The 21,581-nt window shown below is 52.9% G+C and overlaps 1 protein-coding gene across 1 annotated transcript; it reads left to right on the forward strand.

Annotated features, from left to right (window-relative positions):
• Window positions 1-3,984: 3,984 nt before the first annotated feature.
• On the forward strand, window positions 3,985-20,744 carry LOC125099812 (H-2 class I histocompatibility antigen, Q10 alpha chain-like). Its single transcript, XM_047729282.1, has 8 exons — window positions 3,985-4,227; window positions 7,207-7,314; window positions 14,138-14,398; window positions 15,385-15,660; window positions 17,554-17,829; window positions 17,943-18,047; window positions 18,396-18,428; window positions 18,669-20,744. The coding sequence occupies exons 1-8, from the start codon at window positions 4,179-4,181 to the stop codon at window positions 18,725-18,727; spliced, it is 1,167 nt and encodes a 388-aa protein (XP_047585238.1). The 5' UTR covers window positions 3,985-4,178; the 3' UTR covers window positions 18,728-20,744.
• The last annotated feature ends 837 nt before the right edge of the window (window positions 20,745-21,581 follow it).

Consider the following 21,581-nt stretch of genomic DNA (forward strand, 5'->3'; position numbering starts at 1 on the left):
GGTAAGATGTTAACAACTTAACTTTTATGATGAGCCTCCCCACCCTGCTAGGAGTGGGCCTAGGATGCTGCTCCAGGGCTTGGGCCCTTGGTTCTGAAAGGTGAGCTATGCCACAGGGAGGGATCTGGGATCTGAGAGTCTCAGGCACAGCTACAGGAGGACTCAGCCCTCAACTCCTTGTGGGAAAAACTAGAAGGAGAATCACCCTGAAGCTCTGGGCAAGAGGTCAGTGGAGAGAGGGGAGGCAGGGATAGGGGATAGTTTGGACGATGTCCCTGGGAAAGAGACCCCAGGAGAGTGGGCCATGGTGTCTCTGGGCCAAGGCCATAAGCAGGCAAGCAGGAGGAGCCCAGAGACACTGCCTACCCCAGAGGAAGCAGTGAGTGCTTCCAGGATGCCTGGCTGGGTCCCCAGACCTCAGAAAGCCCTATCCATGAAGATGCTGCATGAGACTGACCTCCTAGGGTGTTTCTCCTCCCCTCTCAGAAAGCTGGTCTCCCATCGTCCCCTGAGAGAAAGAGAGCAACCAAGACACCCCTTGTAAGCCCCCATTAGATGCTGGCCACTCCCTCCCAGTGTCCCCTCTAAACCTCCATCATAGCTCCCAGGGTGCTACATATCCTTTCCCAGTCCACAAATGGAATGGTTCAGAACATGGCGTGGGGAGCCAGATGGCCTGGGTTCAAATACCAGCCCATCTTCTTACCAGCTGCCTGACTTTCGGCAGCTTACTTAACCACAGCCTGCCTCAGTTTCCCTATCTGTAAAATGGAACTAATGATGGTCCTGTCACAGGGAGTTATGGAACAGACTGAACGACAGCTGTAAGGAAAGGGTTTTGAGAACAGGGCCTGTGCAGCGCATCCTTGGTTATCTCTGTGTTGGTGTTAGCTGTTGAGATTAGGGTAATTTATGCCAATCTACCTCTTTCCAGACTGTGGACTTTGCACTGTCCGGGACCCCACCTGATTTCCACCTGTCCCAAGTGCCTGGTGGGGTGCCTGGTGCAGAGCATAGACCCTGCCAGCTGAATGGATGGGTAGGCCTGGCAACTTACAGTGTTCAGGGACCCTACAGAGCCCTGAAGCTGGCATCCAGATTCCTTAGCCTGACACGTAAGGCCTTCTGTGGTTGGGCTTTGATAACCTGCCCAGATGCATGACCTTCTCTTTCCCCAGCAGCTACCCCAGCTCACCACTCACAACTCTCTGTCGGCCTTGGTATACCTGTATTTACCTCCCTCCCACAAGTCACTTTTCTTGTCTTCTCTCTCTCTCTCTTAAGATTTTATTTATATATTTGAGAGAGAGAGAGAGAGCCTGAGCAGCGGGAAGGGGCAGAGGGAGGAGCAAACTCCCCGCTGAGCAAGGAGCCTGATGTGGGACTCCATCCCAGGACCCTGAGACCATGACCTGAGCTGAAGGCAGACTGAGCCATGCAGACACCCCACTTTTCTTTCTAAGATTTATTTATTTTAGAGAGAGAATACATGAGTGGGTGGGTGGGGGTCAGGAGGGAGAGGCAGAGGGAAAGGGAAAGAGAAATCCTCAAGCAGACTCTGTGCTGAGCACAGAGCCCAATGCAGGGCTCTATCCCAGCACCCTGATGTCATGACCTGAGCTGAAATCAAGAGCTGGTAGCTTAACCAACTGAGCCACCCAGGTGCCCCCACAAGACTGCTTTTCAGGGGCACCTAGGTGGCTCAGTGGGTTAAAGCCTCTGCCTTCGGCTCAGGTCATGATCCCAGGGTCCTTGGATTGAGCCCTGCATTGGGCTCCCTGCTCAGCAGGAAGTCTGCTTCTCCCTCTCCCACTCCCCCTGCTTGTGTTCCTTATCCTGCTGTGTCTCTCTCTGTCAAATAAATAAAATCTTTAATAAAGGGGGGGAATCCAAAGATAATTTAACCTATTTGAATTCCATAGAATTAAAAATTAAAATCAACATAATGCCCTAATTGTAACAAAAAATATTCACAATTAAATTATAATCATAATGTAAGGTCCTCCAATAATGGGTCCGTGATTAAAGGAGCAAGACTGATACAAAGCGAAGGTCAAGCAAAGCTTTATTTCACACCAAGCATCAAGAATCAAACCGAACGTTCAGAGCCTTGCCTCTTACAGAGAGGGTGATCCCTCCCTGCTTCACAGACTAGCTTTTAAGGGCAAAGGCCACGTGGTTGGGCCTGGCCACGCACAGGTGGCCAATGAAATTGTAACACACAGAGAAAACTGTACAGTCATGTTAGGTCACATGTAAGTGACCAATTGAATTACAATTTACCCTAGTAGACATTTGAACCAGCCTATCACCTTGGTCAGAATTGGCGCCCAAAAGGTGCCCAAAGGGCGGGCCCATACTCCTTGGTAACCAGGGAGACAGTATGTGTCCCCCTCTGATCTGATGTCTCCACTTGGCCTGACCCACCCTTGTATTTGGGCTTTGTTACCTGGGACTGGTTTCTGGGACATGTTTTTAAGTAAGTCCCCTGGGGGAAGGGGGGCAGGGACAGTTTAAGTTTTAAACATCAAAGTTATTGTTTAACCAGATGGAAGCACTCTGGCTAAATAGGTCCTTACAATAACATATGTCTCAATATGTAAATGTTTGGCTTGACTATATAGAAAACATAATGATTAGTCAGACACCTGAATATGCAAAACGTCTATAAATACAACTACAAATGCCACATTCAGTGCAAAAACCGGGACAAGTAGGTCACCCTGCTTTATACCTCGAAACAAACCAAAACTAACTGGATTGTTCTGTTTTGTTTGGCCCCCCCAAAATAAACCTGGATTGCCTAGAAAAATAACTTTCTCCTTGATGTTTGCAATGCTTATCTGCAGATATGTTACAACCTTTGTGACTATAACAATCATATCACAATGCAAACACTAATTTTACAGGTTTTTTCCTTTAAATATTTTTATTTGATTAACCAGACTTTTTGATGCCCACCTTCCCTGCAACTCTGATCTTTGACATTAAAAACTCGAGACGTGGGCTCTAGACCCGGATCACACAATCTGGCTTCTTCCGTGGCGAAGGCCTGACAAGACTCCATGGGCAGCTTGGCCCCAGGACCCGGGAGCGCTAGACTCGTGGCATTCTCGGCCCTGCGCTCTGACAGGCGAGGGGCTCCCCAACCCACCCCACTAAGGGCCGCCCAAGTCCTCCCCATGAATTTTCAAGTATCAGAAACCCCCCAGGTGAAAACTATTATCCAAAACATGAGGGTTCCTGGTGAGAATTCAAGGGTCTGTGAACCTGGATGGAAAAATAACCTTTATTTTCTCCAACCTCTAGCAGAGATTGAGCCGTTCTTCCCACCGTGAACGGGGGTAGCAAAGCTCTGCAGCTCGGCAGTATTAGCAAGACCTGCGCTTCCAACCCCAAAGGAAACCACAGGTGTTTCCGAATCACATGATGGTTGTTGCAGACGCCTGCGGGGCAGAGAGCCGAGCGGAGCCGAGCCGAGCGAAGCCGAGCGGGAGCCAGAGCCAAGCCGAGCGGGGCGGAGCAGAGCGGAACCCGAGCAGAGCGGAACCGGAGCCCCGCGGAGCGGAGAGGGGCGGGGCGGGATAGCCCGAGCGGAGTCGGAGCCTAGCCGGGAGGGGCGGAGCAGAGCGGAGCCGGCGCCTAGCGGAGCCGAGCCAGGCCGAGTAGGGCGTGGCAGAGCAGAGCCAGAGCCGAGCGGGACGGAGAGGGGCGGGGCGGGGCATCCCGAGCGGAGTCGGAGCCGAGCGGTGCGAGGCGGGGCAGAGCTGAGCCGGAACCGAACCGAGCCGAACCGAGCCGAGCCGAGCCGAGCCGAGCCGAGCCGAGCCGAGCCGAGCCGAGCCGAGCGGGGCGGGGCAGAGCGGAGCCAGAGCGGAGCGCAGAGGGGCGGGGCGGGGCGGAGTCGGATCCCCGCGGAGCGGAGAGGGGCGGGGCGGAGCAGCCCAATTGCTGTTGGAGCTGAGCCTGGGCCCAGCAGAGCGGGGCGGGGCAGAGCGGAGCCCGGACCCAGCGTTACGGACCCGCGCGCTAGCTCTCCGTGCTTAGCGCCAGCACCCCCCCGCCCCGCACAGCTGAGGACCGACTCTGGGGAAATCGACGCCTGGGGGCTGCTCGCCAGGCTGGCTGACCCGGGCTCGCGGGTCCTCGGGGGCGCGCGCGCCTGGACGCCGCCGAGGATGCTGCTGCTCCTGCAGCTGTGGCGTCTAGTGCCGGAGAGCGCGGCAGGTGATGGGGCGGAAAGGCGGGGGCCCTGCAGCGGAACCCCTGCGGCGGAACCCCAGGGGACGCCCGGCAGGGCGCGGTTGGGGCGATCGGAGGCCACTTCCCGGTTTGGGGAGCGGGGCGGGTGAGAGCCTACCCAGGCCCGCAGGTGGCGTGGAGCCCTGGGTTAGAGCCCCCGTTTGGGGCTTCCCACCGTGGCACCCGCGTCTGGCTTAGAGCCCTGCGGGAAGCCGGCGGGACGCGGAGGGCTGGCGGTGACGCCGGCCAGGAAGCGGCCGGTGCCGTAGCTTCTTGGGGGTCCCCGTGGGAACCCCCGTTGGACGCCGCTCGGTTCCTGGGGCTGGGTCCTCCCGGGAGGCCCTGGGGAACTCCGTGGGGGCAGGAATCAGAGCAGCAGGCACGTCCCCTGCCTACTAGCTCGGGCAGGCTCCCGCCCTTCACGGTGGGTGTCCCTGGAGGCTTGACGAGGCGGTCTCGGGTTCCCAGGGCGTCCCCTGCGGTGGGTGTGGCGGGGGGGGGGGGGGGAACCGGTGCAACAAGGGTTTCTCTGACCTGGCCCGGAATGTCCATTCTTTCCCAGTTTTAATTCTTCTGACATTGCTACCCGAGCCTGACCTCATCCTGGATTTCCCCACCGCTGCCTTGGGGCCTCGCCCCTCCTGTCACACAGATGCTGGAAAGCTTATCAGCACAGACGGGGAAGTGTCCACTATCACAGTAATACCAAGAGGGGGTCACCCTCAGGCCCAACTCTTTGAAGTGCTTCACATACAAGAAGCCATTTCAACTCACAAAGCTGTCCTCGATTTAATATTTACAAGTTTAAACTAGGGCCCGGGGAGGACGCTTCTGGCAGGATCTAAAGTCGGAGTTCTGAACCTTTTTTATGCCTTGGACCCGGTCTCAGTATGTTTTGAATGCATAAAATGAAATACATGGTGGGGGGGCGGCGCCTGAGTTGTTAAGTCAGTTAAGCTTGGGAGTCTTGATGTCCACTCTTGATTTCGGCTCAGGTCATGATCCTGAGATGGAGCCCCCATAAGACTCCCCAGGAGTGTGAGGTGGAGCCTGCTTCAGATTCTCACTCTCTGGCTCTCTCTGCCCCTTCCCTTCTAGCGTGCTGTCTAAGTAAACAAACATGAATAAGTAAATAGAAATACATAGGCTTACAAAGGAATCTAATTATGTTTCTATAAAGCTATTAAAAATTTTTAATGTAGTAGTTAATAGAATTTAACTAGAAATATAAATGTGTGAGGTGTAGTATGTGTGCTACTAAGTTAACACCTTAAGTAATAGCCCCAAATAGCAACAATTCCAGAACTGGGAACCAGTGAGAGCAGAGCATATGTCCAGGTGTCTGCAACGACTGTCATGTGATTCAGAAGCACCTGTGGCTTCTGTCCAAATCCAAAGCAAGGGTCCTGCTAATCCCGCACAGCTTTGTTGCCTTCACCATAGGAGAAAGGCTAAATTTCAGCCAGAGTTTTGAAAGTAAAGAGGTTCTTTATTCCCTCCAAGCCGAGGCTCCTGAACTCAACAGGACGGACACACAGGAGGATTCAGCCCTCAGCGACCCATGGAAAACATTTGAAAGAGAATCACCTTGGATGTTTGGAAAGATTGAGGGAGAGTTCGGTCCTTGGAACAGGACCCCAGGGGCATGCGCCACTGTGTCTCTGGGCCAAGACTGTGTTGGTTTCCAGGTTCACACAGTCCCCCCAACTCTCCCTGGGTGTAATATAGGGGCATATAGGTGATTCCAATTCTGTGTGGCAGAGGTGGTCACGGGTGTTTGCACATAGGTCCTGTCTTATGGAGGTATTGACCGGGGCTGACCTAAGGAGTTGGGACCCCAAGCCAAGGAGGAGGAGGGAAGGAGGGGAGAGATAACCCCAGGATGTACTAAACCATAGGAGAGAGATGGCACATGGAGGGGAGGTAGCCAGGAGAAGACCCCCTCACAACATTCCTGGGTACCCCGCTTTCACTTCCGAAGTTAGGGATGGGGAAGTGGCTTTCATGGAGCAGGTATCATGAGTGCTGCTGCAGGGAAGTTTGAAGTGGCTCAACCTTTAGAATCACCCAGAGGGCTTGTTGAACTACAGAAAGCTAGACCCCCCTCACCCCCAGCCAGAGTTTCAGATTCAGTAGGGCTAGGTTGGGTCCTGCAGATTTGCATTTCTAGCAAGTTCCCAGGTGGCACTGAGGCAGGTGGTCCTGTAACCACACTAGATTGATTAGCCTAGAATGTTCTTCCCTCCTTACCGAGCCCACTGCCTCGTAACTCACAGCTGGTGAGGTCCCCTCCAGGTTTCAGCTTAGAAGGCCCCTGACCCCAACACCTTCCCACCCCAAGGTGTTCCTGGTGCCTGGGACTTCCTGCGGCATGGCACTCATCAGCCCTGCTCAGCTTATTAGATCTACTTGTTTGTTCAGTTGTGTCCTCCTTGTCAGACCTGAGCTTTTTCAGGCCCGTGACGGTCTTGGTTTATCTCTGTCCTCATATCCACCCCCCACCTAGTTCAGTGCCTGGCTTGTAATAGGTGCTCACCAGCTGTTCGCCACATGGGTAATGCAAGAACACAGCTGAGCAAGTGGACAGAGCTGGGCAGGACCAAGCAGAATGTCCAGGAGGGGCTGGAACAGCTGGGTGGGGAACCTCTGGCAGAGGTAGGGGCAACTCAGCCCTGGCTTCCAGGTAGGCACCGTCAGGCCCTACCTCACAGGAATGCAGTAAAAAATGCCATGAATCAATATTTCTAAAGCTCTGGCACCAAACCCAGAACTCAGCCCTGTTGGTTTTACACCTCCATGCTGAAGAAGTTTCTAGTCAATCCTGAGACAAGGCTCCCCTGTCCCTCTTCCCTTCCAGCGTGCCTCTCTTCATCATTTCATACCATCTCTCTAAGCAGAGACAAGGATGTGTAGGATATTTATGCCTTGAGAATCATACTTCCCTTTTCCATTTCCCCCTTGCAGAGAGCCCCTGGGGGTTGCCCGTGGTGGCCGATGGCCCAGCTTCCTTAGCGAAGATGGTGATGGCAGAACTAACCAACCTGAAGTTAGAAAACAAGCCATGGCCTGGAGGTAAGGGACTGCCCACCTGCTGACAAGGGGGCAAGATGGCAGAGGCCAGGAGCCCCCAGCAAAGCAGGAGGGCACCTCCACAGTCTGGGAATCTGGTAGGCTGTCTTTGCCCTGGTGGGGGACACAGAGGCCAGACCCTCTGGAGGGTGCCCCAGGGGGCTTCTTCACTCCAGCTCTCTTTTTCCCATCCCCACCTCTCCTTTCCAGATAGGAAAGGACGAAGGCTAAGCACATAATGTCTGCAGAGCCCTTTCTCCCTGCCTGTACTTCTTTATATTTATTAGCTCGCTGAATGCTCCAGCACTGTGGAACAGGTCAAGTAATTGCCCTCGCCTACAGATGAGGAAATCAAAGCCTGGAACTGTGGAACAGAGCCACACAGCTAGAGAGTGACAATGCCACGTGGGTTGTAGGAAAGGGGTGGGGCACCTCCCTCCCCCACCCCACCAGTCAGAGAAAGAGGGAAGCTGTGTGGAAGAGGGCAGGACTGCCCCTTTCTCGCGGGGCTGGCGAACTGGCCCAGTGACCAGGACGCAGCAGTGACGGAAGAAGGGGGGCTGATGACACGCGGCCTGAGGCAGCGACGGGCATGTCACAGCATGTCACAGCATGAGCAGTTTCCTCTGGACACCTGCCATGTGGCCCCCACTCCCTCCTGCTGTGGTCTTACTGTGGCCGGCACTGACCCCAGGCTAGTAGGGGTGCTCCCCCTCAAAACTACAGAGGTAGCCTGATGATTCCTCAACTGCTTTTGCCGCACTCAGGGTCTTGGATCCAGTTAGCTAGGAGGTACGTAGTGCCAGCTCAGACTGTCCTCCCGGAGCAAAAAGACAGGTGTGGGCAGCCTGGGAGCGCCCCCAGCCCAGAGAGCAGGCCAGGCTCCCAGGACCATCTAGTAGGCAGAGTAGACAGCAGTGGGATTTTCAGGGAAGAAGGAATGGTAGCACCCTGACAGGGTCTGTGGGAGGCAGTAGCTGCAAGCCAGCTGAATGAGGGGGCCACAATCATGAACTTGTCCTTGAATTGTCCCCTGACTCCTGGTATGGGCCCCAGATGCCAGGGTGTGGACCATGGGTGAAGTAGACCAAGGCAGAGCAGATGCCAGAAACCAGAACCCCTCTGGCAGGGAGGGGTAGGCCAGAGACTGTATCCAGGCCATTCCAGGAACTATCTGGAAAAGCCTAGGAAGGATTTGGGAGTCAACCCATTCTTTCCCCCTCGCTGCTAACACTTACAGCTCCTGAGTCACACCACCATTTTATTTTTCTCCCATGTTAATGCAAAAGCCTCAGAACACCAGAAGAATACTGCTGCCCCCAAGACCTTTCCACTAGCTTTCCCTTCTTCAGACCCAGAATGCTCTCTCCTAGACCTTTACATGGCTCCTTCAGGTCTTTATTCAGGAGTCTCCTTGGGGTGGAGGGAGGCTTCCCTGTCCATTCTTTCTAAAATTTTAAACCCACCCCTAACATGTTGTATGTCTCTGCTTTACTTTTTTTTTTTTTTTGGGGGGGGGGCGGTCTCCTCAGAACTTACTCCTGGCCAGTCTGTCATACATTTTATTCATTTATCTTGCTTATCCTGCATTCGTGGGAGCTTCCTAAGAGCATGCACTTGGGGCCATTGTGCTTTTCCAACATCCCCAGGGCTTCTGAGAGGGCCAAATAAACAGCAGGTGCTCAGAAGGTACTTGCTGAGTGGGGCAACAGGGAGGGCCCTGCCTGGCCATATGGGCAAGGCTGGACAGAGCTGAGCCCATTGAAACCATGTCCAGGGAGGTGTCTGTGGAGGGCAAAGAGTGGGGAGATGCCGTGGGGAGAGGGCTGCTTATGTGTGCCCCCACACAGTGTCAGCCCTTTGTGGGTTCACTAAAGGGCAGGTGCAGCCCAGGGGGCATCGTGAGAACCCGGGTGTGCTGTCTGGCCCTGCTTTTTGCTACTTGGCAGGCGACTTTGCATCTTTGGGGCTCAGTTTCCCCATTAGTTATAGATTGGCACATCAGTACCTGTCCGATAAAATCGTTATGAGGGTTAACGGAGCCAAAATTTTGTAAAGTGCTTGGGACAGGGCCCAGCACCTAAGTGCTTTAGAACTATTTTGTAACTTTACAAAATACATGGGTAGGCATCCTCTCATTTTTAACCAGAAGTCACTGGCTGTTAAAGCAAGTTAACAGTCATAAATAGTCACATGATCTAGCAAGGAAATTGTCTATCTGTCCCAGAAGAACAACCAGATGCATGTTGCTCCCTTCCCTGCAGGCCTGAACTTGGCTCACTTGTCCTTTCCCACCTCCTCACACTGAGGGAGGAGCATATCAGCACCTCTCTGGCCTCTTTGCTTCAGTAGTGGGAACCCCAGGGTCCCTGTGCCCTCACTCGGCATCCCCCAGGTCCCCATCTTGGAGGCAGCTTGAAAACTGGCACAGCTCTCAGAGGACGTCCTTCTTCCCAGACTGTGCATCCTTCTCTCTGTTCCAGGGTAGCAGGACCTCCAGGGTGCCTAGGTTTGAACTGTTCCCCAAACTCACAAGATACAACAGACTTCGGTCTCATATTATGTGTATTTGTTTTCTATAGCTGCTATAACAAGGGGACCACAACTTTGTAGCTTAAGGACGACATACATTTATTTTATTTTCATAGAGTTATGGAAGTCAAAAGTCGAAAATGGGCTTCTCTGGGCTGAGACTAAGGTGCCGTGGGACAGCTCCCTACAGAGGCTCTCGGAAAGAACCCATTTCTTTGCCTTTTCCAGCTTCTAGAGCTGCATTCCTTGGCTCATTGCACCTTCCTGCCTCTTTCTCTGTTCCGTCCTCACATCCCCTTCTGTGGTAGTCACAGAGTGTCCTTCTGTCCCCTTTTGTAAGGAAACATTCAGGGCCAGCCTAGACAATCCAGGAAAATCTCCCCATCCTGGGATCCTTAATTTAATCACATCTACAGAATCCCTGTTACCCTATAAGGTAACATTCATATGTTCCAGGGATGTCTTAGGGGTCCAGAATTCAGCCTACCACACCGTGTGGCCTTAGCTGAGGAGGAGAGAGGACAGAAAGTACAGCGTGCATGCTTCCCCATCACCCAGGAGGCAACTACCCAAAGACACAGTCTCTTTGCCCTCCCTCACACCCAGGACAGGCAGCTACTGCAGATTGGAGCCAAGGACCAGATGGGTCACCTTAGCATAGAGAAGCCACAGTCTCTGTTCCTAGCAAAGCCTGTGTCCCTGCTCAAAGCTCCCAGCCCAGGAACACCCCACTAATCTTAACTCGGTGGTTGGTAAGGAAACAGCACCCTGAGAGTCTGTCATTTCCCAGGAGGCCCACACCAGCCCAGGCCTGATGTCAGCCCTTCACTCCCTTTCAACGTTGATCCCTTTTGCCTCACATAAAGTTTCACCAGTGCAAGAACAGAGCTCCTCATCCTCTTCCTAAGCTTAGAAAAAACGGGCTCTGGGGAGAGAATCCAGGCTTCTCTCTATCTAGTGCATGGCTTTGGGTACTGTACTCACCCTCCCCTGGGTCTCAGTTCCTTCCTCTGTGAAATGGGGCCAATCACACCAACGTCTTAGGTTCATAATAAGGATCAACTGTGATAGTGAATGAAAGAAAAGCAGTCAGACTGGTGCAGGACATAGAGCAGTCACTCTCCAAAAGTGACAGCTGTGATCATCATCCTTGCCATTCATGCTCTTGTTTTTTTTTCCCTCTCAATAAAGGCAGGCAGTACCCACTGTGTGCCAAGCATGATGTTCTCCCCAAGCCCCATGGAAACAGTGATGACACAGTTAGATGTATTGCCTGCCCCCATGGAGCCCACAGTTTCACAGGGAATGCAGAGGCTGCACTGAGGGTTGGCAGGTGGAAGCAGGAGGGCTTCCTGGAGGAAGGGACACCTGAACTGCAAGCTGAAGGATGAGGGGCATTGGCCAAGAAAAGAGAGGGAGCATGGCTGGGACAGAAGGAACAGCAGGTACAAAGGGCCAGGGCAGAGTTTGCTGTGGCTGCAACAGAGCTTAAACAATGTGGAGATTCCTCAAGAAATAAAAAATAGAGCTCCCCTATGACCCTGCAATTGCACTACTGGGTATTTACCCCAAAGATACAGATGTAGTGAAAAGAAGGGCCATCTGTACCCCAATGTTTATAGCAGCAATGGCCACGGTCGCCGAAAGAACCAAGATGCCCTTCAACGGACGAATGGATAAGGAAGATGTGGTCCATATACACTATGGAGTATTATGCCTCCATCAGAAAGGATGAATACCCAACTTTTGTAGCAACATGGACAGGACTGGAAGAGATTATGCTGAGTGAAATAAGTCAAGCAGAGAGAGTCAATTATCATATGGTTTCACTTATTTGTGGAGCATAACAAATAGCATGGAGGACAAGGGGAGTTAGAGAGGAGAAGGGAGTTGAGGGAAATTGGAAGGGGAGGTGAACCATGAGAGACTACAGACTCTGAAAAACAATCTGAGGGGTTTGAAGGGGCCGGGGGGTGGGAGGTGGGGGGAAACAGGTGGTGGGTATTAGAGAGGGCATGGATTGCATGGAGCACTGGGTGTGGTTTAAAAACAATGAATACTGTTACGCTGAAAATAAATTTAAAAATTAAAATTTTTAAAAATTAAAAAAAAAAAGAGAGAGCTATGAGGGAGGAGGTGTGCTTGACTCCTCCTTTCATATTTGAATATTCAAATATTGAGCATCTTTTATGTGCCAGAAGCTGTTCTAGGCTGGGAAAGAAGGATCCTTAGAGGAATCTCTGCCCCTGGGGAACTGACATTACAGGGGAGAGACTATTAACAAGAGAAACAGGTAGGGATGCTGGGGTGGTTCAGGGTCTGTCTTTGGCTCAGGTCATGATCCCAGGGTCCTGGGATCGAATCCTGTATCAGGCTCCATGCTCAGTGAGGAGTCTGCTTCTCCTTCTGCCTGCTGCTCCCCCTGCTTGTCCTCTGTTTCTCTCTGTCAAATAAATAAATAAAATCGGCAAAAAGAGAGAAAAAACAAGTCAAGTGTACATCCTCTATGTGGTGGTAATGTTCCAGAGAAAACACTAGGGGGGAGTGCTGGGAATGTAAATATTTAATAGAGTGGGCAAGGAAGGCTTCACTGAGAAAAGTAGCATTTGAGCAAAACCTTTTTTTTTTTTTTTTTAATTTTTTTATTTTTTTCAGCATAACAGTATTCATTATTTTTGCACCACATCCAGTGCTCCATGCAATCCGTGCCCTCTACAATACCCACCACCTGGTGCCCCCAACCTCCCACCCCCCACCCCTTCAGAATTCTCAGATCGTTTTTCAGAGTCCATAGTCTCTCATGGTTCACCTCCCCTTCCAATTTCCCTCAACTCCCTTCTCCTCTCCATCTCCCCTTGTCCTCCATGCTATTTGTTATGCTCCACAAATAAGTGAAACCATATGATAATTGACTCTCTCTGCTTGACTTATTTCACTCAGCATAATCTCTTCCAGTCCCGTCCATGTTTGAGCAAAACCTTTTAATTTTATTTATTTATTTGAGAGTGAGTGAGCACAAGCAGGGTGAGGGGCAGAAGCACACTCCCTGATGAGCAGGGAACCGGACATGGGGCTCAATCCCGAGACTCCTGGACTCTGGGATCAATACCTGAACTGAAGCTAAGACAGTTAACCAACTGAGCCACCAAAGGGTCCTGAGCAAAACCTTCCTTAATGAAGTAAGGGAGGGGCGCCTGGGTGTCTCAGTTGGTTAAGCATCTGCCTTCGGCTTGGGTCATGATCCTGGGATCGAGCCCCATGGCAAGCTCCCTGCTCAGCAGAGGGAGGACCTGCTTCTCCCTCTTCCTCTGCCTGCTGCTCTACTTGTGCTATCTCTCTGTCAAATAAATACGTAAATAAAGTCTTAAAAAAAAAATGAAGTAAGGGAGGGGCCCCTGGGTGGCTCAGTCGGTAAGTCGGTAAGCATCAGACTCTTGATCTCAGCCCAGGTCTTGATCTCAGGGTCATGAGTTCAAACTCAATATTGCGGTGCACGGTTTTAAAAAAAAAAAAAAAAAAAAAAAAAAAAAGGAAGGAAAAAAGAAAAGAAGATGTGAGCTATGGGTGAGTCTCTGGGAGTGAGCCCCTGAGAAAGGTGGGGTAAGTTTTTTAAAGATACAGCACTTGTTTTTATAGCTTGAGTCAGGGTGAGCTGCTAAATCTCATCTCCAGCACCAAGGTGAATGGATAAGCTGGTGCTTCTAGAGATGGTGGAGAACAAACCTTGAGGCAGCATTTGGACTTAAAGAGATGAGTGGCAGTGTCTCCTGTGGGAACAGGAGGGAGTGGGGAATGCAGTCAAGATGCCACCAACTTGGCATCAGTGGTTCAAGCTAGGAATTGTGGCCTCACTTTATCAGGAAGCTCTGTAGAATGAATAAATCCACAGAAATTAAGCTGCCAAACAACCAATTTTTTTTTTATCATACCTCTGAAACTGTGAGATGGGAAACCAGATAATCACACTTACAGAGAAGAGTGTGAAGTCAGTAAGTAAGTAAAGAATAAGTAAGCCCTGAGTGAAGGCAGAGGGGCAGAAAACTTCCACAAGCCTAAAGTCCACAAGCCTTATCACATGAACTCTGGCCTCAATGTTTGACTGAATGATTGATTCTTTATTTAAACTATTTGGCTACCCTTACTTTTTAACCAAAATCCCCAGTTCTTGCTCTTACTGATGGCAAATACCCTGGTTAGGTTTGCATGGCCATCCCCACCAGTCACATAGTCCTGCAGTGTGGCATGGCACATTTGTGGCAGGGCACATGAGTCTGACTGTCTTATGTCTTCACAGGGACACACTCTCTCCACTACCACTACCTGGCCCTATCAGAGCCAGGCCCGGACCTTCCCCAGTTTCTGGCTGTAGGCTATGTGGATGACCAGCCCTTCATCCATTATGACAGTCGTGTGGACAGGGCCAAGCCCCAGGCCCCATGGATGGCAACTGTTGACGCCCAGTACTGGGAGACAGAGACTCAGAAGCAGAGAGCCTGGGCAAAGGTGCAGCTGGTGGAGACGTGGACCGTGATGGGCTACCACAACCAGAGCACTGGTGCGTCAGAGGCTCCCGCTGCCCCACCCCTTTCCTGCACACTCTTCAAGCTGACCCTCTGGGCAGCTGCGCCTTTCCATTAGTGGAGAGAGGCCGCCCCCCTGAGCCCGTAAGAGGGTTCAAGGCATGGCCCTGATGCATAACTCTATCCCCACAGGCAAGAGGGGCCTCCCGGGGCTTCAGAATCTGTTGTGGCTCCTGCAGCCAGCCCATGTGGTCAGCAGAGCAAGCATCCACAGTAGCTTGTGCCCCACAATGCCTCCCCTTCAGCTACCTGGGGTTCCAGACTCCTGCAGACTGACAGAGGTTTCCCTCCCTCACACCCATGGCCAGGCTCTCAGACACCACCTCTACCCTGCAGGGTGGGAAGCCACATGAACTTGAAGCAGGCAGACAGCTCAGGGTGGGAGAGAGAACCTAGCTGAAGAACCCTGCTCTACCCAGTGCCCAGGAGGAATTTAGGACCGGTTCCCTCGGGCCACCCCCTCCTCTCAGCAGGGACAAGCTCCCATCCCCTGCTGGCTGCTGCCAGTGCTGCCCCCTGCCCCAGGTGCCTGGAAACCCAGTCTTAGGTATAAAAGCCAGAGACTGGGAAGAGCTACACAGTAGCCCAGGGGCCCGAGGACAAGCACCCGAGCCACTTTGCTAGCAGCTAGCCTCACATCCGAACCTGTCTTTCACATCTCTGAATTTGGGGTGTGACCCAGTCTTACCATGAGTATTTCTTGAGGACCTCTTCCAACCATAAGGAGCTGAGTTCTTCTGATGGCTCTAGCTATGAACCCAAGGGTTCTCCTGTAAGAGGCGCAAGAGGCTGCTCAGCCCTGGCTGCTCATGACCGTTCCCAGGGGAGCCTTCTTTTTTAAATGCTGCCACCTTGCTTCTCACCCTTCAGAGGCACCCTCGGGTGCTGGGCTTCTCTCCGGCTCTCAGGGATCCAACCCCGTAGCGCACGCAAACGGCAGCCTTCTTACCCACGTGTGCAGGCATGCACAGCACCCAGCGGATGTTCGGCTGTGAGATCCGGGAGGACGGCCACACCCACAGCTTCTGGCAGTTCGGCTTTGATGGGCAGGACCACCTGTCACTGGACCTGGAGACTCTGAACTGGGTGTCAGCCAAACCTGCAGCCATGCGGACCAAGAGCTGGTGGGAGACAGAGCGCTGCTACGCTGAGTACGACAAGGCCTACCTGGAAGGCCTCTGCCTCGTTTCCCTGCGCAGGTACCTGGAGCTGGGCGGCCAGAGCCTCACCCGGAAAGGTGAGGTGCAGCCTGTGGCCACACTGCCGTGCTTGAGAGTATGGGGGTGGAGGTGAGGAGGCAGACTGTGTTCCCCTGTCTCAGCTAAGCCCACTGAGCCCCAGAAAGAGGGCTGACAAGCCAAGGGCTTCCTCATGTAGAGCAGAACTCGATCTCAGGCCCTCATTCCAGGCGAGGTGGACCACACTGTGGTCTTGGTAAGTGAGGCCCTGACTCTAGGCCTCATGTTATTCACCCATAGAGTGAGTACATTAAACCAGGCGATTCATAAAGCCCTCCAGGGGCTTAACGTCCTGTGGTTCTCCTTCAGAAATGGACCTCAGGCCCCAGGGGATAGCATTCCTCACTAGGCCAGTCCCTGGACTACTGGGGACTGCCAGGGAAGCTGAGGCCCTTTGCCCCTCTGCTCGCACACACCCTTCATGCTAAACATGTTCCTCAGATCCTAGGTGCGTCCTGTACTTCTCCTGACTCCATCCAGCAGGGCTGGAGGGATGGACTGGGATGAACACTAGGGAAGGCGGGTGCTTGGGGGTGCTGTGGCAGAAGCCTCATCGGCTGCTGGTGGGTGGGGCTGGTCAGAGCATCCAGCACACCATGGATGTCTGGTGACTGAGCAGCGCCATGTGAATCAGCTGAGGCAACAGGGAGGATGTTCCTTGAAGGGAAGGCAGGGCAAATAACATCAAGAGAAGATGTGATTACAAGAGCAGAGTGTGGTGGGTCCCAGCTCAGGCATTGGAGCCTAGCGTCCAGAGCCACATCGTGCCTGGCTGTGTGACCCTGGGCGAGTCACTTGCCCTTTCTGTGCCTCAGTGTCCTCGTCAGTATTACAGGGATGGTGACAATAGCCTTGCCTTCCGGAAGCACCATACTGGTGTCTTACATGACTGTTGAGCACTCTTCCAGCGCTCAGGGGATATCATCTACCTGTCATCTGGTGGACCAGGCAGGAATCTCCACAGACACAGAACCAAACAGAATGTGGAGAGAGAGAGTTAAGGAATTGGCTCACGTGACCATGGAGGACCGGGAGTTCCAAGATCTGCAGCTGGCAAGCTGGAGACCCAGGAGAGCCAGTGTTTCAGTTTCAGTCCATAGACAGGAAAAGACTGATGTCCCAGCTGCAGGAGATCGGGCAGGAGGTTAGACTTTCTGTCCTGTTTGGATCCTCAAGTGATTGGAAGGGGCCTCACTCACACTGGAGAGAACAGTCTGCTTTACTGCATCTACCGATTCAAATGGGCATCTCACCCAGAATAAGGATTGACCAAATGCCGAGGCACTGTGTGGCCCGGTAAATTTGACACATAAAATGAACCATCACACCTGCACAATGTCATTTGGAACAACCCTGAGTGAAAAAAACAAAGAATCAGGAATCCCCTTTAGGCCCTGAGAGCACAGGGGAGTGTGGACAGGAGTCAGGCTGGGCTTAATTCCAGGCTGACTCTGGAGCTACACTCACGACCACTTCATTCCAAAGTGAGGGAAGGACCATCCTTGCCTTCACTCAGCCTCTTGTTAGGCACTTACCATGTGAAGGAGTCACGGGGATGCATGTAGTCTCTGAGAAAACCATAGGGTTTCTGTGAGAAGAAGGGGGTTATCAACATAGGACCCAACAGCCCCACCCAGAACCTCCCCAGAGGTTGGGGACAGGAAGTCACATCCCCACTAAGGAATTCCCAGGATTGTGCCCCTTTGGGATGGCTGGCAGTATGTCATCCCTTCCTCCAACACTGGTTGAATGCCTCCCCTGGAGAGAGACCTGGTCTCCAACTCCTCCCTGTCCTCCACCCTGGACGATGCCAGAGGAGCCCAGGATCAAGCATGAGGAGTGGGCAGAGAGCAGCCTCTCACCGGCCTTTCTCCCTGGACCTCTCTCTGCAGAGCCACCCACGGTGCAGGTGACAAGACACACAGACCCGGATGGCTGCATCACACTGAAATGCTGGGCCTGGGGCTTCTACCCATGGGACATCTCATTGAGCTGGTGGCTGGGTGAGGAGGAGCTGGTGCTAGAGACTGAGTATGTGGAGACACGCCCCAGTGGAGATGGCACCTACCAGACGTGGGCGGCTGTGCAGGTGCCAGCCAGGACAGAGGACCAGTACACTTGCCATGTGCAGCACTCTGGCCTGAACCACACACTCACGGTGACCTGGGGTGAGGAGCTGGACCTGGTGGAGGGGATGTGGAGGAGCGGAGGAGGGTACCAGGGTCCCTAGAGATAGCCCCATGGCCTGAGGCTGTTGACCCCTCTTCTCTGCCTTCCTCAGAAGCACCCCCTCGTCAGTGGATAACCAGTGCTGTGGTTATCCCCATGTTGATCTTTCTCTTGCTGACGGCTGGAGTGCTGATCTTCATCAAGCAGTACTCTCAAGGTAGGTAGGAAGAAAAAAGGGTGGAATAAAAAAAGGTACCCTCACAGCTGGCCAAGCCCTATAAGGAGAAAGGCTCTGCGCCCATCCTTCCAGCAGAACGATTCCCTCTTGGGGAGCAGCAACTACAATTGAGCCGTTGTCCCCCGTCTGTGGAAGAGCCCAAGTACTCCCACCCCATAGCCATCCATCATCCTTGAGGACCCTGCGGATCCCGCAGCCAGGGAAAACCACTAGGCCTGACCTTGGAAGGGCCCCAGAGAGGGAGAAGGAATCGAAGGTAGGGAGCTAGGACCGCCTCTGCCTACCACCCACCTGATCACTGGTTTTGTGTTCTTTTTCTCCCCACAGCCAGGAATCAGGAATCTTGCAAAGGAGCCCCAGGTGATTGTGGGATGGGGAGGGGGAGAGAGGAAGTCCCAGGTGCTCCCAAACATGGCTACAATGCCTGAGAACCAAAGATGGAGGAAGGGTGGTGGGTGAGAGCTTTCTGTCTCCAGCATGGCCTTAGCCCTCGCTCCCTCCCGCTGTCCAGGAGCCAGGTGGAGGGGACAGGGAGCCACCGCTGGGTTTGGGGGAGGGCTGGGGAGCAAGCCAGGTCACCTCCCCACTTCCTCCCTGCAGGTGGAGAGGACCCTCCAGTGAGCCCAGTGAGAGTGGAGGCTGCTCAGCTGCTCTGCTGACACACATTCCACAGTCAGGTCAAGGAGGTGTTTGTGGGGTGTGTGGGGGCCTCCAGGGCGCTAGCTGGCTGGCCGCAGTGACCCCACTGTGAAGGGCCCACCCCACCCCAAAACGGAGCCCTCTGTGGCCCCGTCAGTCTCCCTCCAAGCAGTTTGTGCCACTAAGATCACTTTCTTCATCTTCTTGAAGTTCTTTTCCAAGTCTGTCTCCTGTCCGAGGAGGACAGGAGTAATTCCTTGGATGGGCTCTCACTGGACAGTTAGCAAGCAGAATGCTTTCCTGTTTTTTTCATTTTGTTTTTAAAAATTTTGTTTTAAAGATTTTATTTATTTGACAGAGAGACATCATAAGCAGGCAGAGAGGCAGGCAGGGAGACAGGGGGAAGCAGGCTCCCCGCCGAGCAGAGAGCCTGATGCGGGGCTCGATCCCAGGACCCCGAGATCATGACCGGAGCCCAAGGCAGAGGCTCAACCCACTGAGCCACCCAGGTGCCCCAGAATGCTTTCCTGTTAAGTGTAAATCCCGCTTGAGTCTCTCGGGCTGTCTCTGAGTTGGGCAATGTGATTCTCACCGCCACTTCCCCAGCATGAAAACTGAGGCTCTGGGCAGTTAGGGAAGAAGCAGAACGCTGATCCAGGAGTTAAGGGAGCAGCATCCTGACCCTACCTGCAGGCATCTGGATGCAATGGCCAAATGCCTGCCTCTCTGTGAAGTGTGTTCTTGCGTGAATGTGTATTTTCTTTTGTAAAGATGATTAAAGTGTTGGGGTCTGTGAGGGTGTGTGGTTGTGGGGGCATGAGTGGGAGGGGGTCCATGATGTACATGCAGGTGTGTAGGGGGTGAGGGTGTATGAGGAGGGGTGTGGTGTGAGGGTGTGTGTGTGGGGGGGTGTCTTTATGTAGCTGAGGACAAGTGCAGAGGGACAGACAGCTGCCCAGGGGCCTGTTAGCCGAGGGCAGCTGGAGGATCAGAAACATTATGGTCAGTATTTTCCATCCTGTCCTTTTGAATGGTTTGAAGTTTTACAATAAGGGACAGAGGAGCTCCACGTTGTCCCGTGGAAATGCTTGTTGAGATTCTTGTTAAGGGTGTGTCTAGGGAAGGTCCAGCTCCGCCTCCAATGTTCAGTGGAGCAGAAACCCCGTCTCTCCTTTGTGAACAAGAATCTCCTGGGGAGCACACATTCTTGTTTACTCAGGAAGCAGTTCCGGTCTCTTCCACCTGATGTGCAGGGGGAGGGGACTCGAGAGCCACAGCACCAGGACCACTGCACTGTCATAAAGGACACAAGGTTGGGCCCCCTCCACCTCTCTGGAGGACCCCAAGGTATGACAGACCCTCTTCTGGGACTTCTGAAACCTTCATGTCTGCTGCCCTGGGAGGCCTCAGGCCCAAGGATATTGAAGATCTGTGATACTTAGAAAAGATCCATCTGCCCTGGTGGCCTGAAGGGCCTTAGCAGGGAGCTCTGAACCATCCGAATGTACAGAAATTGTTGTCTTACATGTCTGTCTGCCTGTCTCCGTGATGCCATCCATGCGTACAAAGCAGGGTTCTGAGCACTTCACAGGTGCTAAGCTGTTCAATCCTCATGGCACGCCTGTGAGGGAGAATTAATAAATCCATGCTACAGGAGAGGAAAGGGAAGCTCAGGGTCCTATGGCTGAAATGGGCGTGTTTAAGTCCAGCTCTGCAATCCCTTATCTGCAGTTCTGAAATCCAAAACCCAAAGAAGTTTCTTCCTCAGCATCCAGACCCAACGTGCAGTGAAATGAGGCAATCTGTGGGCCAGTGTGGCCTTTTCACAGTTTTCCACCGATGTACTGATGTCTGATTACTGTGTGTCGTGCCAGACAACCTCTGGAGATGTTATGTGAGGCTCAGCATCTGTGCCTTGGCACTTTCTAAAACCCAAGGAATTCTGAATTCTTAAATATATCTGGCCCGAGGGGTTTCAGATAAGGGCTTGTGGACCTGTATTAATAAGGTTTTGTGGTAATAAAGGTTTTATTTTTACAGGTGTCTGACAGTATAGTAAAAAAAAAAAAATTGGGGTACAAAGTGGGTCTGGCCCCCACCTGTGGAAGGGCACACATGGTCTTTCCTGAAGCAGGATAAGGGCCCAGGGTATTAGTGGAGAAGCAGATGGTGGAGAGGCTGTTGCCCCCCCCCTTTTCCTGAGTCCAACTAACCCTTCCTCTGCTAGAACAGTTCACGCCCCGGATAGAATCTGGTCTTCCTGCTGCCAAGGGCGCCGCTCGCTCTCCTGACCTTCAGGCAGTAACTGCTCTGAAACTGGATTATGAGATCTTGGAAACTGAGCTTCACTTTGGCTTTACTTTGTTCCCTAATTCCGTTACAGCCTAGTTCAGTGTTTTGCCCATGGAACCATAAAATACATTCTGGACCTAAAGGGGCCCTTACACATCTCTACAAGCCCCTGACAATTTGACACTCTCACTCCCACATGCCGCACACCATCACGCCCCCTCCCTCGGCCTCTCACATTAGAGTTCCTCCGGTCCAGGATGTCTGCTCTCTCCAGCACGCATCTCTCTCCACCCCCCTCTCCTACCTTCCACCCATACCCCAAGCATATATACTGGTTTCAGTTTGGTGCACCTGCAAAAATTGAGGCAAAGGAACACGATTCAGCCAGCACCCCCTGGCCAGGTAGGAGGTGAACCTGGGCATCCTGAGTCTAATTTCACAGAGGGATGAACAGGCCCAGGAAGTATGGCAGTCTGCCCTAACCCAGGCCTTGCTCCCACCCCCATTTTTGCTTCTCTGCTTAGCAATGGCTGGTCAGTGATCTCAACCAAAGACAGGGGCCCTGGACCCAGCTGGACCAGC

Source organism: Lutra lutra, chromosome 5, assembly GCF_902655055.1.
Source record: "Lutra lutra chromosome 5, mLutLut1.2, whole genome shotgun sequence".
Taxonomy (NCBI): domain Eukaryota; kingdom Metazoa; phylum Chordata; class Mammalia; order Carnivora; family Mustelidae; genus Lutra; species Lutra lutra.

Excerpts from the sequence above, each read along its gene's own strand:
- LOC125099812 (XM_047729282.1), top strand. The coding sequence starts at position 4,179 with ATGCTGCTGCTCCTGCAGCTGTGGCGTCTAGTGCCGGAGAGCGCGGCA. Across the intron at positions 14,399-15,384 it reads CTACCACAACCAGAGCACTG|GCATGCACAGCACCCAGCGG; the intron begins GTGCGTCAGAGG and ends CCACGTGTGCAG. Across the intron at positions 17,830-17,942 it reads CACACTCACGGTGACCTGGG|AAGCACCCCCTCGTCAGTGG; the intron begins GTGAGGAGCTGG and ends TGCCTTCCTCAG.